The following is a 17,043-nucleotide window of genomic DNA, read 5'->3' on the forward strand; positions in this document are numbered from 1 at the left end:
CATGTTTCGTGGATTCATCATTATTCTTTATGGTTGTGTAGTATTCCATTGTGTGTGTGTACCACAGTTTTGTCAATTCATCTGTTGATGGACACTTAGGTTGTTTACATCTTTTTGCTATTGTGAGTAATGCTGCAGTGAACATGGGTGTGCGTATGCTTATTTGTGTCATGCCTCTTATTTCTTTAGGATATACAGTCATTCCTTGGTGTCTGTATGGTTATGGCCTCTTGGTGGATTGACTCTTTAATCAATATATAATATCCTTCCTTATCTTTTATGGTGGATTTTATGAGATCATTATTGCCACTCCTACCCTTTTTTGGTTATTGTTTGCTCTCTATATTTTTTTCCATCCTTCGAGTTTTAGTTTATTTATGTCTTTGTGTCTGAGGTATGTCTCTTGTAGACAGCATATTGATGGGTCATGTTTTTGTATCCATTGTGCCACATTCTGTCCCCTTACTGGTGTATTTAAGCAATTTACATTCAGTGTGATTATCTGTAGGTATGAGTTTACTGCTGTCATTTTTTTTTTATGGTGTTGATGGTTTCTTTGTTCTGCTTAATTTTCTGTGCTGAGTTCTTTTTGTTTGTGGATTTTCATTTCTTTTGTTGTTGTCGATTTTGTGTTTACTGAGTCTTCATGTTTTTCTTATTTTGCTGAGTAGATTTGTTAATTTTCTTTGTGATTAACTTGAAATTTACCTTTATCTTCCGAAGTTTAAGGCAGTCTTTTATTTCTTGATATTGCCTTGACTTCCTCTACGTATGGAAGTTCTGTAACTACACCATTTATTCCCCCTTTTTGTTTTGATGTTGTTGTCGCTTACAGATTGACATCTCTGGTTTCCTGTTTTCCGTCTTTTAGATTTGTTTTATTTTTGAGAATTGTTTGGGTTGGTATCTGGCTGATGTTGTCCTGTGTCCTAATCTCAGGTTATTGTCTGATGTTATTTCTCTGTATAAAGGACTCCTTTTAATTTTCTTGTGAAGTTGGTATGGTTTTTTCATATTCCCTTAATTTCTGTTTATCTGGAAATGTCCCAATTTAGCCATCATATTTAAGAGACAGTTTTAATCGGTATATAATTCTTGGTTTGCAATTTTTTTCTTTCAAGGCTTTATACATGTCATCCCATTGCCTTCTTGCGTGCGTGGTTTCTGCTGAGTAATCAACGCTTAGTCTTGTTGGATCTCCTTTGTAGGTGCATTTTTGTTTTTTCCCAAGCTGCTCTCTGGACTCTTTCTTTGTTTTTGGTTTTAGCAAGTTTGATTATGATATATCTTGGTGAGTTTCTTTTGGGTCTGTCCTGTATGGGGTCTGTTGAGCTTCTGGAATGGGTATCTTCTCATCTTTCATGATATCAGGGAAATTTTCCGCCAGCAAATCTTCGACAGTTCTCTCTGTGGTTTTTTTTTTTGTTGTTGTTTGTTTGTTTTGCCTCCTTCTGTTCTAGAATTTTGATCCTGTGTAAATTTTTTTTCTTGATACTATTCCACATAATCCTTAGGCTTTCTTTATTTTTCTTAATTCTTTTTTATGATGTTTTCCTCAAACAAATTGATGTCAAGGGATTTGTCTTCTGTTTCACTGATTCTGTGTTCCATTGATTCAGTTCTGCTCCTTAGTCCCTTTTATTGAGTTGTCTTTCTGAAATTTTATTGTTAATCTTTTGGATTTCTAGTTGCTGTTTTTGGGGTTTCTAGTTGTTCTTTTTGTATGGTTGCTATTTGTTTATTTATAATGTTGTTTTGTTCTTGTATTGTTTTCCTGAAATTTTCTACTGCTTTATCTGTGTTTTCCTTGGTTTTGTCTGTTTTCTTTGATCTTTCTTGATCTGTTGGAGAACCCTATATATTAGTCCTTTGAATTCCTTATCAGGTAGTTTCATTACCATTTCTTCCTCTAGAAGGCTTTTTGGTTCTTTTATTTTAATCACTTGCTGGAGCCATCTTGTCCTGCTTCTTCATGTGATTTGATTTTGTCTGTTTTCTCAGAAGCATTAAGGTGTTAGTTGTATTTATTTATTGTACTTTTGTTTGCTGCATCCTGAATTTTTGTTTTGGTTTGATATGTCCAAGTTGGCAGGGCATGTGTGCTACTCTGGTTGCTAGTCTGTCTGCTCTAGAGCTCTCACCACCTGTCTCTGGGTGGATGGGGCACTGGCTGGGTGTGTGAGTGTGGGTCTCTGTTCACTGGTCTTGCAGCGTGACTGAGAATGTAGCTGGCACTGCTGGTGAGGTGATGTGTCTGTTTGGCCAGTCACCTGGGTGTCAGTGCAGAGAGTTTTCTCAGTGGTTGCTGGGTTGTGTGTTGTGTGTGTGCACTGCCAGTTACTGGATGGTTGAGGCGAGGGAGCCTGGGCCATCGAGTGGTACAGAAACTCTCATTGATGGTTCCGGGTGGACAGGGCTGTGTGCGGGTGATCAGAGCGGGCACAAGCCTCTGGTTGCAGGGGGGCAGGGCAGGGTGCGAGGCGGGGGGATACCGCCAGTCCATGGGTGCTCGCTAAGAGGGCATGCCTCTGTTCACTAGAGCACGTCATGAGGATGTGCTGCTGGACCTCACGCCTCTGGCGCAGGTAGCTGGAAGGAGTAGGAGGCACTACTAGTATGCGGGCCTCGGTGTGTGTGGCTGGGTATAGGTGCGGATGCCTCTGATTCACAGGCTCCTGGGGCCAGTGACGGGCAGAGCAGCAGGTCGTCCATGGGCCCCCAGTGCAGGTGAAGGGATGTAAGAGCGGATGCCCCTGGTCCTCAGGCCCATGGCTCAGTTGTCTGGGCAGAAAAGGGGGTGCTGCCAGTCCCCGGACCCCAGTCTCCAGTGGCCAGGTGGAGAAGCAGACCCCACTGATCTGTGGGCCCTGGCTTGGGTGGCTGCGCTTAGGAATGGTCACTGCCACTTCGCGGACCCCTGGCCTGGGTAGGTGGAAGAAGGGGCTCTGTCAGACCACAGGCCCCCGGCACTGGAGGCCCATCAGAGGTGGATGCTGCTGGTCCGACTTATGGCGCAGGGTGGTGGTGGATGCCACTGGACCATGATCACATGTGAGAAGGATGGATGAGTGTCTGAGGGAGGGGCACCGCAGGTCTGCAGGCCTCTGGCATGGGAGGTTTGAGGGGTGTGCTGGGTGAGGCGAGTGCACTTAACTTTTGCAGAGCGTGGAGCACTCCTCCCTGGCTCTGGACATAGGTGCAGAGTTGCTGCTGCTTGGCTGCACCAGATAATGGGAGCTTCTGCTGCGAACACTGCTTGCTTTGTCTCAATATGGCTGCGCTGTGCAGGTACAGTTGGCAGAGCACCGGTGATCCATAATTCTCTGTGTCTGCTGTTTTTGTGCAGTCTGTTCTTCCACTTGGCACATGGTCTGATTCTTCAGCCTTGCCTTTGATGCTTGTGGTTCCATAGTTGTCATCTATATCTAATTCACTTGTTTTTTCAGGTTTGCGAAGGTTAAGTTTGTGTGCCAACTTGGCTGGGCCATGATTCTCAGTGGTTTGGTAGTTCTGATGTAGTTCGGCAGTCGTATGATGATGTGATCACTCCCATGATGAGATTTGAAATGATATGATCACCTCCATGATGGGATCTACTATCAGCAGCAAATCAGTTGAAAGGAATTTCCTTGGGCATGTGGCCTGCATCGAATATAAGTAGACATTCTGCCAAAGCTCAGGGGCTTTTGCTCACTCAGGATCCTGAAGCTGGCTCCTGTTTATCTGACCTCCAGTTCTTGGGACTTGGCTAGCAGCTTACCTGAGGTCTTGCCTGCTGATCTTGGGAATCGTTGATCTTCGCAGCCTGTGAGCAAGAGTCCTGCTGTCTGACCTGCTAATCTTGGGTTCGCCAGCCCCTATGGCTACCTGAATCAGGAGAACCTCTATCCTGACCCATGGACTTGGGATGTTCCAGCCTCTACAACCCCATGAGCCATTTCCTTGATACAAATCTCTCTCTGTATATATTTATACACTTTACTGGTTTTACTTCTCTAGAGAACCCAGCCTAAGACGGGTTTTTGTTGTAAAACGAATGTTATGAGGCTTCTTACTATGCCTCCATCTTGGACTGCCTCCAAAACCTCAGGTTTGCATTCAGTTGATTTTTGACAGGGACCCAAGATAATTCAATGGGGAAAAGAATAGTTTTTCAACAAGTGGTCCAGGGACAACTGGATATCCATATGCAAAAGAATGAAGTTAGTTCCCCTACCTCACACCATATATAAAAATTAACGCAAAATGGATCATAGACCTAAATATAAGAGCTAAAACTATAAAATCTTAGAAGAAATCATAGGTGCAAATTTTTGTAACCTTGGATTAGACAATGGTTTCTCAGTTATGACATCAAAAACACAAACAGCCAAAGAAAAAACAGGTAAATTGAACTTGATTAAAATTAAAAACTTCTGTGTTTTAAAGGACACTGTCAAAAAAGTGAAAAGGCCAGCCGTGGAATGGGAAAAATTATTTGTACATCATATATCTAATAAAGGATTTGTATTTAGAATATATAAAGAACTCCTACAATTCAACAGTAAAAAAGACAGCTCAACTGAGAAATAGGCAAAGGATTTGAATAGAAGTTTCTTCAGAGAAGATATACAAATGGCTAATAAGCAGATGAAAAGATACTCAGCAACATTAGTCATCAGGAAAATGCAAATCAAAATCACAGTGAGATGCCCGTTCATATCTACTAGGTTGGCTAGAATCAAAACAGTAGAGAACAGTTGTTGGTAAAGGATGTGGAGAAATTTCAACCCTTATATATTTGCTGGGGGAATGTAAAATGGTGCGGGTGTTTTGAAAAACAGTCTGGCATTTTCTCAAATGTTAAACATAAGTTACCAAATGTTAGGGATTGAATTCTGTCACCCCAAAATGTGTATCAACTTGGCTAGGCCATGATTCCCAGTATTGTATGATTGTCCACCATTTTGTCATCTGACATGATTTTCCTATGTGTTTTAAATCCTACCTCTATAATGTTAATGAGGCAGGATTAGAGGCAGTTATGTTAATAGATAGGACTCAGTGTACAAGATTAGATTATATCCTGAGTCAATCTCTTGAGATACAAAAGACAGAATGGAGCAGAGAGACAGAGGAACCTGCTACCAGCAAGAAAGAAGAGCTGGGAGCAAGCACCTCCTTTGGATCCAGAGTCCCTGCACTGAGAAGCTCCTAGACCAGGAGAAGATTGATGACAAGGACCTTCCCCTAGAGCTGACAGAGACAGAAAGCCTTCCCCTGGACCTGGCACCCTGAATTTGGACTTCTAGCCTTCTATACTGTGAGAGAATAAATTTATCTTTGTTAAAGCTATCCACTTGTGGTATTTTTGTTACAGCAGCATTAAATAACTAAGACGCCATATAACCTGGAATTTCTAGGTATATATCTAAGATAATTGAAAATATATGTTCACAGGAAAACCTATACGTGAACGTTCATAGCAGCATCAGCATTATGGTAGCCACAAGGTGGAAACAACTGAAATGTCTATGAGCTGTTGAATGGTTAAACAAATGTGGTATATTTATAAATGGAATATTATTCAGCCGTAAAAACGAACGAAGTACTCATACATGCTGCAACATGGATGAACCTTGGAAAAATTACACCAAGTGAAAGAACTCAGTCCCAAAAGGCCACCTGTGTCATTTCATTTATATAAATGGTTTAGAATAAACAAATCCATAGAGACAGAAAGTACATTAGTGGTTGACAGGGTGTATGGAAAGGGGTGAATAGGAAGTGAGTATTAATAGTTATGGATTTTTTTTGAGGTGATTAAAATGAAAATAGACAATAGTGATGGTTGAACAATTCTTTGAATACACTAAAAAACCACTGAACTTTACACTTTAAAAAGATGAGTTTTATGGTATATGTGTTATATATCAATAAAGCTGTTATTAAAAAAAGAAGGAAAAATTTTAAGGACACAGTTATCGGTGAGATTAGCATGTACTTACTATTTTAAATATTATATGTTAAATATTCTCTTGTTTTTGTTTGGTAGTTGTTAGCATCCTAGGCAGAGGGAACAATTTGAGTAAATACTTCCACGTTCAGGCACTGCAGTTAGGTCTAAAAATTTGGGGAATGAAGAAAGGGTATTGTTGATAACTCTGAAAAGAAAATTTTGTGTCTGTGGTTTTTATTATTAACTGGTCAGAGGCGCTTGTTTCCTCTTTGTGGTTGTTTTAGAAAGAAAAGCTTGCTTACATGATTCCAAACCAAACCAATTGCCATTTAGTTGATTCCAACTCATGGCGACTGCATGTGTGCCAGAGTATATCTAAACTCCATAGGTTTTTCCATGGCTTGTTTTTGGAAGTAGAGTGGCAGGTCTTTATTTTGAGGTGCTTCTGGGTGGACTTGAACTTTTTGCTTAGCAGCTGAAAACTTCAACTGTTTGACTACCCAGGGACTCCTCCAGGTACTTAGTAACCATGTTTTTTAATGGTGTGACGTCTCAGAGTCATTTATATACTAATGACCACTTGAATTAAGGAGAGGATGGTATAATATGTTATATTCAAAAAACTTATTGACTAGGGAACTTTTTGTCTGTGGAGTGTAATGTGGGACTTAGGGGAAATGTTGTTATCCATTGCGATACATCTGCTTGATGGAATATTACATAGTAATTTAGATGACAGTTATGAAAATGATGGTTGTTGTTGTTAGGTACTGTTGAGTTGGTTCCAACTTGTACTAATCCTGTGTACAACAGAACAAAACACTGCCAGGTCCTGCGCCATCTTCACAATCATTGCTGTGTTTGAGCCCATAGTTGTAGCCACTGTGTCAGTCCATCTCGTTGAGGGTTGTCTTAATTATCTAGTGCTGCTATAACAGAAATACCACAAGTGGATGGCTTTAACAGACAGAAGTTTATTCTGTCACAGTCCAGGAGGCTAGAAGTCCAAATTCAGTTTGGCAGCTCCAGTGGAAGGCTTTCTCTCTCTGTCAGCTTGGTGGAAAGGTCCTTGTCATCAGTCTTCCCCTGGATCTAGGAGTTTCTCAATGCAGGAACCCCGAGTCCAAGGGATGCACTCTGTTCCTGGCTCTTCTTTCTTGATGGTAGGCAGTCCCTCTCCTGTCTGTTTGCTTCTCTCTTTTATGTCACAAAAGAGATTGACTGAAGATACAACCTAATCATGTAGATTGTGTCCTACCTCATTAACATAACTGCTTCTAATCTTACCTCATTAATGTAATAGATGTTAGAACTTAAAACACATAGGATAATTATATCAGAACACAAGATGGAGGATGATCACACAATACTGGGAATCATGGCCTACCTAAACTGACAAATGTTTTTAGGGGACCAATTCAAATCCATAACAAGGGTCTTCCTCCTTTTTGCTGACCCTCTGCTTCACCAAACATGATGTCCTTCTCCAGGGACTGGTCCCTCTTGATAACATGTCCAAAGTATGTGAGACAAAGTCTTGCCATCCTCGCTTCTAAGGAGAATTCTGGCTATACTTTTTCCAAGACAAATTTGTTCCTTCTTCTGGTAGTCCATGGTATATTCAGTATTCTTTGCCTACACCATAATTCAAAGGCATCAATTCTTCCGCCTTCTTTAGTCATTGTGCAGCTTTCACATGCATATGAAATGATTGAAAATACCATTGCTTGGGTCAGGCGCACCTTAGTCCACAAAGTGACATCTTTGCTTTTTAACACTTTCGAGAAATCTTTTGTAACAGATTTGCCCAGTGTAGTACATTGTTTGATTTCTTGACTGCTGCTTCTATGGACACTGATTGTGGATCCAAGTAAAATGAAAACCTTGACAACTTAAATCTTTTCTCCGTTTGTCATGATGTTGCTTATGGGTCCAGTTGTGAGGGATTTTTGTTTTCTTTATGTTGAGGTGTAATCCATCTTCATCAGTAAGTATTTCAAGTCCTCTTCACTTTCAGCAAGCAAGGTTGTGTCATCTGCATAATGCAGGGGTTGTTAATGAGTCTTCCTCCAATCCTGATGCCCCATTCTTCTTCATATAGTTCAGCTTCTTGGATTATTTGCTCAACATACAGATTGAATAAGTATAGTGAAAGGATATGACCCTGACGTACAGCTTTCCTAACTTTAAACCACGCAGTATCCTCTTGTTCTGTTCGAACAACTGCATCTTGGCCTATGTACAGGTTCTGCATGAGCACAATTAAGTGTTCTGGAATTCCCATTCTTTGCAATATTATCCATAATTTGTTATGATCTGTGCAGTCGAATGCCTTTGCATAGTCAGTAAAACACAGGTAAACATCTTTGTGGTATTCTCTGCTTTCAGCCAAGATCCATCTAACATCAGCAAAGATATCCCTCATTCCATGTCCTCTTCTGAATTTGGTTTGAATTTCTGGCAGTTCTCTGTTGTTGTACTACTGCAGCCTTTTTGAATTACCTTCAGCAAAATTTTACTTGCGTGCATTATTAATGATATTGTTCAATAATTTCCGTATTCAGTTGGATCACCTTTCTTGGGAATGGGCAAAAATATGGATCTATTCCAGTCGGTTGGCAAAGTAGCTGTCTTCCAGATTTCTTGGTATAGATGAATGAGCACCTCCAGCACTGCATCCGTTTGTTGAAACATCTCAATTGGTATTTTGTAAATTCCTGGAGCCTTGTTTTTTGCCAATGCCTTCAATGCAGCTTGGACTTCTTGCTCCGGTACCATCGTTCTTGAGCATATGCTACCTTCTGAAATGGTTGAACGTTCACCAGTTCTATTTGGTACAGTGATTTTTTGTATTCCTTCCATCTTGTTTTGATGCTTTCTGCATCGTTCTGTATTTTGCTCAGAAACCAAACCAAATCAAACCCATTGCTGTTGAGTTGATTCTAACTCATAGTGACCCTATAGGACAGAGTAGAACTACCCCACAGGGGTTTCAGAGCTGTAAATCGTTATGGAAGCAGACTGCCACATCTTTCTCCCACTGAGTAGCCTGTGGATTTGAACCACTGACCTTTTGGTTAATAGCTGAGCACTTTAGCCACTGTGCCACCAGGGGTCACTTATTTTGCCCATAGAATCTTCCAGTATTGCAACTCAGGGCTTAACGTGTTACTTCAGTTTTTTCAGCTTGAGAAATCCCAAGCGTGTTCTTCCCTTTTGGTTTTCTAACTTTAGTTCTTTGCACATTTCATTATAGTACTGTACTTTTTCTTCTTAAGCAGCCCTTTGAAATCTGTTCAGCTCTTTTACTTCATTATTTCTTCCATTTGCTTTAACTACTCTACATTTAAGAGCAAGTTTCAGAGTCTCTTCTGATGTCCTTTTTTTTTTTTTTCTTTTCTGTCCTTTTAATGACCTTTTGCTTTCTTCATGTATAATGTCCTTGATATCATCCCACAGCTCTTCTGGTCTTCGATCATTAATGTTCAGTGCGTCAAATCTGTTCTTGAGATGACTTCTAAATTCAGGGGTGATACACTCAAGGTGGAAACCCTGGTGGTGTAGTGGTTAAGAGCTACCTCTGCTAACCAAAAGGTCAGCAGTTCAAATCCACCAGGCGCTCCTTGGAAACTCTATAGGGGCAGTTCTACTCTACACTGTAGGGTCGCTGTGAGTCAGAATTGACTTGATGGCAGTGGGGTTTGTTTTGCTTTTTTTTTTTTAATACTCAGGGTCGCACTTTGGCTCTCGTCAAGTTGTTTTAATTTTCTTCAGTTTTAGCTAAAGAAATGAGAACCCAAAATTATTTGTTTTAATACAATTATATAAAATACACATGCATAGCAAAATAAAACTAGATGGTATTTTTATCCATCAGATTGGCAGTGGTATGGGGAAATCGTGCACTCCTTTTAGAACAATTTGGCTCTAACTGTCAGAATTGTAAGTGAATATGTATTTTGATCTGATAGTTCTACTTCTAAGAATCTAATGAAATACTGACCCCATGTGCACAAAGATGTAATGCAGGGATTTTCTGTGTAGTATTATATGTAATAGTGAAAACTTGGAAGCACTTTATAGGATAGTCAGTAGAAGAATGGATAAATACATTAGTGTATATTCATATACTATGCATTGTCTGTAGCTGTTAAAGTGAATTAAGTAGATTCATATGTGTGACTTTGAAAAAGAAATCTTCTAAGATGAATTCTCTGAGAAAAAAGAAGTCACAGAATAATATATACAGTATGATCCCATTTATGGAAAACAATTTTCTTTGTACAGTATAAATATCATTTAGCATATGGATAGAAAATTGGAAAGGGTTCACAACAGATTATTAATAGTAGTTTCCATTGAGGCAGGGACTGGGGATCCAGGTGTGTTTGTGTGAAATGGAACTTTTACTTTACATGTTTCTGAAATGTTTGAATTTTTAACAATGAGCATGAATTACTCTTAACTCTTGTAACAATTTTTAAAAACGTGTCAGCATGGGAGACTAAATCTGGGTTGAAATTTACTGAAGTGTTAATACTTATGTTAGGGTGACTCTTTGCCCAAATTTATGTATTGAAATTATCAAAAAGAAGTACAAATTATTCAAGATGTAATTGCAAAGGTTACTTTTGATTTGTTACAAAGTTTTTCCCCCTGGATTTTGGCAAATATTTCTCTTAGAATGTTTTATTAAAACTAGGTAAGCTTACCCATTTTCAGTTTGGTTTTGATCTTGTAGGTGGACTTTCAATCCTGCTGTTCTCACTAAAGCAAATATTGTCCGAAGTGGGGATGCTGCTCAAGGTGCAGAAGGAGGCACTTCCCAGTTCCAAGTTGGTGATCTTGTACAAGTTTGTTATGATCTGGAAAGAATTAAACTTCTCCAGAGAGGACATGGAGAATGGGCTGAAGCTATGCTTCCGGTAGGTACATAGAAAATAGTTTTTGATTAGGAATTACGTGATATTTATGTAGTTTTTTACAAGTAAATTAAGGTTTGAGAAACTATAATAGCATGATCCTTCTCTGAATTGTACTCTGTGAGAAGCTAAGCATACTTGTGGCTTTTGTTTTTTAATTTATTCTAATTAAATTAGCCTGGGAAGGTCTAGAAAGGACTATAGTTAATATTTCTGAAAATGTATGAAATATTGGTAAAGATGCTATCGAAGAATGTATGTGTAAGGCAACAGAGGCTTTCCTGATACTTAGCCCCAGAATTAAGTACATAAGCTCTCATCCAGTCACTAGCAGTGCTGGACCTTCTCATGATTCCTCATTTGGGGATCTGCCTCTCTAAAACTTTGTAGTGTGGAAGAGCATCTCAGAATGTGTGGCTTTTCTCCCAAAGAGCTACAGTTGAATTAGTTATTTATTCAATATATTTCTCATCAAATGTTCAGCAACAACAAACACATTTGTTTGTTCTGCGCTTTCTTCATCCATCTCTCCATCTGCCCCTTCTTTTGTCTCTCTGACCCTCTCTTCTGTACTATCCTGGTCTGTCCCAATACCTCCCATTCTGCTCTATCCTGGATCCCACTCCCTTCCACCTTGCCATTTTGTCTACTGTCCTGAACCCCATTTTGCCCGCTGTCCCGACCCCCATTTTGCCCGCTGTCCCCTCCTGTCTCATCCAGTGTCAACTCCTGTCCATCCCCCATTCCCGTCCCATACCTTGCCCCCCCCCCATCCCATGTAGCTCCATTCCCAACCCACTTGGTGTTCCATCCCGCTCACCTTGCTATGTTGTTTAAGACCCCCGTCCTGTGCAGGACCTCCTTTGCTTTCTATCCAGCCCAGCTCCTGACCTATCTAGGCCTCATCCATCCTGTCCAGTCCCCCTCCCTGTCTTTCCTCTTGTCCTGTCCCTCCATCAGTCCATCCATCCTTCCTGCCTTGTTCCCTCAGTGGATGTTGGTGTACATATGGTATGCCTATTAGGGCTCAGGGATACAATAGTGAACAAAATAGGAGGAAAAAAAAAATCTCTGTTGTTATGGATCTTTCATTCAAAGGCATTTTATGCTTTGCAGATGCTGCTGACAGTTTAGTTTTTATTGCTCTAGTTAGATACTGAATAAAGTTAATGATTGATAATTGCATATGTTTTTCAGGAGCTATATTTTAGAATCTTTATTTTCGTCCAAAAAATTAAATTTTATATGCGTTCTTTTTGTTCTGTTTGCTTTTGATTTTAAAGTTGGCTTAAAAAAATTATTGATGTACTTCAAGCTTCCCTATAGTATGATTTTGCTTAAGATGTTATTTTTTGACATGGTCTACTGAGAAGTACCTTGGAAGAAAGGCCTGGTGATCTACTTTTGAAAAATCAGCAATCGAAAACCCTGTGGAACACAGTTCTACTCTGACACACATGGGGTCGCCATCAGTCGGAATTGACTCAGCGGCAACTGGTTTGCTTTTTGGATAGGAGCTATATATACTATTTTAAGACTTTTTTTAGTCAAGGTGTTTTTGTTTCTCCCCTTATCAATGATACTTTATAGTAGCTACTATCTGGTGAGTGCCTAATGGTTCTAGGTACTATGCTAAATGATATATACACATATACACGCACAGATATCCATATATGTATATATACGTGCATACATACACATACAAACTTTATTTGTCTTAGCAATATTTCAGGTAGGTGGTGATGTGTCCTCCTTACAAGGAAATCCACAGCTAAGATTCTGAACTGAAATTCGAACCCAGATCTGGCTTATTTTGAACTCTGAGTACTCTTTTGCCATTTTAAGCTGCTATTTAAGCAAAACTTCTAAATAATTTCTTGAGAGGAATTCCGAGACTCCATTAGTGGTAGTGTAGATTTTGAATCTTCCCAAATCCTCTTGATAAAAACAGACAACTAGATTAACATAACCAAAAAAAGTTACAAACAACATCTATAACAAAGGTAGCCCAATGAACCCTAAAATAGTGGGTAAAAATATGAGTGGGTGGATATAACTATTAACAGCTACTGGAGCTCCATCTGTTTGTATGGAAGCAGAGAGAACTCATGGCACACCTCCTGAACCTGAGAACAAGAGAATTCCAAAATACCTCACAGATATTCATTGGCTCATGTGATCGATTAGTGTGATAACAATGTTTTATGTCAGAAAACAATGAAGTAACATTTATTTAAGACACTCATGGAAAGAAAATATAAGCTAAGGATTTTATATATAACTGACTGAAGTATATAAAGGCTATACACTGCTATGAATGTGTAAGAATTCAATGAATCTTGTTCCCATTATCATTTTCTGAGTAATCTACTAGAGAATGATTTTCAGACAATCAAAATGACTGGAGAGATATCAACTTAAGAACTGGTAATGAGCGTTAAATAGATATTTACTTGTAGAACTCAGGTTGAGTAGTGGTTAAAAAGGATAGAGTATACAGAAGGTTTGATGGGAAGCCTAGGGACCAGTGAGTTGTAGATAATGGTGATGGAATAATTTGGAAAAGGATGGTGAGAATACCAGCACAACTGGAAGAATGTGATAGATGTCACTGAATTGTACATGCAGAAATTTCTGAAATGGTGTATCTTTTTTCACCAAAAAAAAAAAGATCCTCCAAGGTCGAGAAGGGAGAGTGTTCACATGTCATGGGGTTGTTAACCAATGTCATAAAACAATATGTGTAACTGACTGTTTAATGAGAAACTATTTATTCTGTAAACCTTCACCTAAAGTACAATGAAAAAAATTAAAAAAAAAAAATAGGATGCATTGATGGATAGACAGAGGGAAAAATAGTGGCTAGTATTATGGGGTGAATTGTGTCATACATTGGAATCCTCACCGATTTGCCTGTGGATGAAATCCTGTTTGGAAATAGGATTTTCTTTGTTATGTTAATGAGGTCATACCAGTGGAGGGTGTGTCCTAAACCAGTGTAGGAAGTGTCCTAATCACTTCTCAGTTATAAAAAGAGCAGATTAGACACAGAGGAACAAACACACAGGGGAAGACAGGTGCTGTGTGAGGACTGTCTACAGGCCAAGGAACGAAGGGACACTTGGGGCTACCAGTAAGGAAAGAATCACCATAATGTGGACTTTTAGCTCCTAGAATTGTGAGAAAATAAATTTCTGTTCTTTAAAGCCAAAAAAAAAAAAAAGGATAGAGGATGCTTGGCTGGTTGGCGTGCTCTGCCACTAACCAAAAGGTTGGCAGTTTGAGTCCACCCAGAGGTGCTTCAGAAGAAAAGCCTGGCAGTCTACTTCTGAAAAATCAGCCATTGAAAGGCCTGTGGAGCATAGTTATACTCTGATGTACATGGAGTTGCCATGAGTGGAAATTGACTTGATGGCAACTGGTTTTATATGCTCTAATGATGTAGATAAAGTACAGCTTTTAAATATAGGGCAGGAATAGAGAAAGCATATGAATAGTTTAATAAGCTGTTTGATTCCTTTTAGTTATTGATTGGTAAAAAGTACTTTTTATTTTAAATCAAAATATTGGAGAAGGAGAGTAAGGGGAAGAAGACATCAGTGACTAATTTCAGTATTGTTCTTAGTGGGGAACCAGTAGACAATATATATTTTTTAAAAAGAGGAAGCAAGAGGTAGGATTCCACAACTGATTATTGTAATTGCTGTTAATAAGTCGTACACCTATAAAAAGTTTGTGATATATTTACAACAACAACAACAAAAGAGTAGCTACGGAGTTTGCTTACGTACAGCCAAACAACTAATGGGATTTGGTTCCTTGGTTTGGTGGAGGTTTAGGGTCATGGTTTCATTGGACAGCCCAGTTAATTGGCCTAATAGTGTTTTTAGTGTTTCTGTTCTACCTCCTAGTTCAATGCATCGTGCCTGGGGTCTTAAAAGCTTGTAAGCAGCCATCCAAGGCACAACAATTTGTCTGTATTTGCCTGGAGCAAAAGAGGAAGGAGAGTCAGGAATAGGAAGAGGATATGGAGTGTGTCGTTAATTGCCTCCGTGAACAACTGCCTCCTTTGCCGTGAGACTAGAAGAACTGGATGGTGCCCGGCTAAGATTACTGAACATTTTCATCAAAGATTATACAGAAAATCCTGATCAAAAGGGGGAAAATGCAGAACAGAATTTAAAATCTTACGAACTCTAGCCTTTCTGCAGACATGGGGCTGCATGAACTCCTGAAATATTGTCCTGAGACAATCTTTAACCCTTAAACCAAAAATATCCCTGGAAATCTTCTTGAAACCAAATAATAGTTTAGCTTAACTAGTAAAAAAAAAAAAGGTCTGCCTTGAGCATTATGCTCCTTTAAGAACTATCTGTATGGGGTCAGATTGACAACAGCAACTTGAAAGATAGGAACCTAAGAGGGCAGTAAGTTTTTGTTAATGAGAAAGGAACAACTCAGAAGAGGAGGGTGAGAATAGTTGCACAGCTAGAGGAATGTAATCAGTGTCACTAAATCGTACATGTAGAAACTGTTGAATTGGTGTGTGTTTTGCTGTGTATATTCTCAACAACAAAATAAAATTTAGGGAAAAAAAAGAGGTAGTAACAAGGGTTATAAAAAGTATTAGGGTAAACATAGCTGTTAGGACGATATAAACTTTATATTTAAAAAAAATAGAAGGATTAATCATGAAGTTTTAAAAAATTGTTATCTGTTTAAAGAGGGAATAGAATAAAGGGGACAAAGGTAGAAGGGAGACTTCTTTGAATATAACTTGTTTTGTAAATTTGATTTTAAACTATATACATATTTTCTACAATTATAAAACAAAATTAAGTTTAAAAAAAGAAGTCCTACCATGGTCTCGGGGAACATCTAGCTCAATTGGCATAACATAGTTTATAAAGAAAATGTTCGACGTTGTACCTTGGTGAGTAGAGTCTGGAGGCTTAAAAGCCTGTGGGTGGCCATCTAAGATGCTCCACTGGTCTCATACTTCGGGAGCAAGGGAGAATGAAGAAAGCAAGATACAAGGGATAGATTAATCCAAAGGACTGATGGACCACAACTACCACGGCCTCCGCCAGACTGAGTCCAGTACAGCTAGAGGGTGCCCGGCTGCCACCACTAACTGCTCTGACAGGAATCACAACAGAGGGTCCCAGACAGAGCTGGAGAAAAATGTAGAACAAAATTCTAACTCACAAAAAAAAGACCAGACTTACTGGCCTGACAGAGACTGGAGAAACCTGGAGAGTATGGTCCCTGGACACCCTTTTAGCTCAGTGATGAAGTCACTCCCGAGGTTCACCCTTCACCAGAGATTAGACAGGCCTATAAAACAAAACGAGACTAAAGGAGCACACTAGCCCAGGGGCAAGGACTAGAAGGCAGGAGGGGACAGGAAAGCTGGTAATGGGGAGCCTGAGGTTGAGAAGGGAGAGTGTTGATGTGTCGTGGGGTTGTTAACCAGTGTCATAAACAACATGTGTACTGTTTAATGAGAAACTATTTGTTCTGTAAACGCTCATCTAAAGTACAATAAAAAAAAAAAAAAAAAGTCCTAAGAATGATAAATAATATAAAAGAAATGAGCCTAAATTTTTCTAGTTGGCATAACTATACAGAAAATTTTAAGTGATTTTTAAACATAGTTATTTGTCTTTCTATCTTTATAGTAAGAGAATACTCGAAACAACTGCATGGAAAAAGCAGTCTTTAAGAATTTTCCGAATCTTATTGTTTGCAGTAGTCTTGGTGTTATATTCTGAGAATGTTATGTGGATAATGTGGCAAAAAAATCAAATGTGTACTTGTGTGATGATTCCCATTCTCTTATCCCCAGTGACCTTAACAGCCAGAATTACTGGAGGTGGGAAAAGTAGATACAGATGTAATATAGAAGAAGTTAAGTAAAAACTAGAAGTCTTGAATTTGAATTGGAAGAGTGTTTGAACTCATGATGTATTTTATCTTTCAAAACAAAATGCTACAAAACAAAACAATTGGAGGATTCTCACTGTTGAAATACTGAGGACAGACAAACTATAAAACTATATCAATTAAATTATACCAATAAAAATTCAGATAGTAAGAGACTTTATAAGACAAGTGAACCCTGTTTCTTCAAATAATTTGCAAAGAAACAATATATATGTGTATATATATATATATACATAT

The 17,043-nt window shown here is 39.0% G+C and overlaps 1 protein-coding gene across 2 annotated transcripts in view; it reads left to right on the forward strand.

Moving 5' to 3' along the window:
- Window positions 1-17,043, forward strand: part of MIB1 (MIB E3 ubiquitin protein ligase 1) — a 145,924-nt gene that overhangs the window by 52,629 nt on the left and 76,252 nt on the right. For both annotated transcript variants that reach the window (XM_004387921.3, XM_023742053.1), the window contains one exon: window positions 10,680-10,863. In XM_004387921.3, the coding sequence (XP_004387978.1) occupies window positions 10,680-10,863 (184 nt within the window). The remainder of the gene's footprint in view (window positions 1-10,679; window positions 10,864-17,043) is intronic.

This window comes from Trichechus manatus, unplaced genomic scaffold, assembly GCF_000243295.1.
Source record: "Trichechus manatus latirostris isolate Lorelei unplaced genomic scaffold, TriManLat1.0 scaffold00199, whole genome shotgun sequence".
Taxonomy (NCBI): domain Eukaryota; kingdom Metazoa; phylum Chordata; class Mammalia; order Sirenia; family Trichechidae; genus Trichechus; species Trichechus manatus.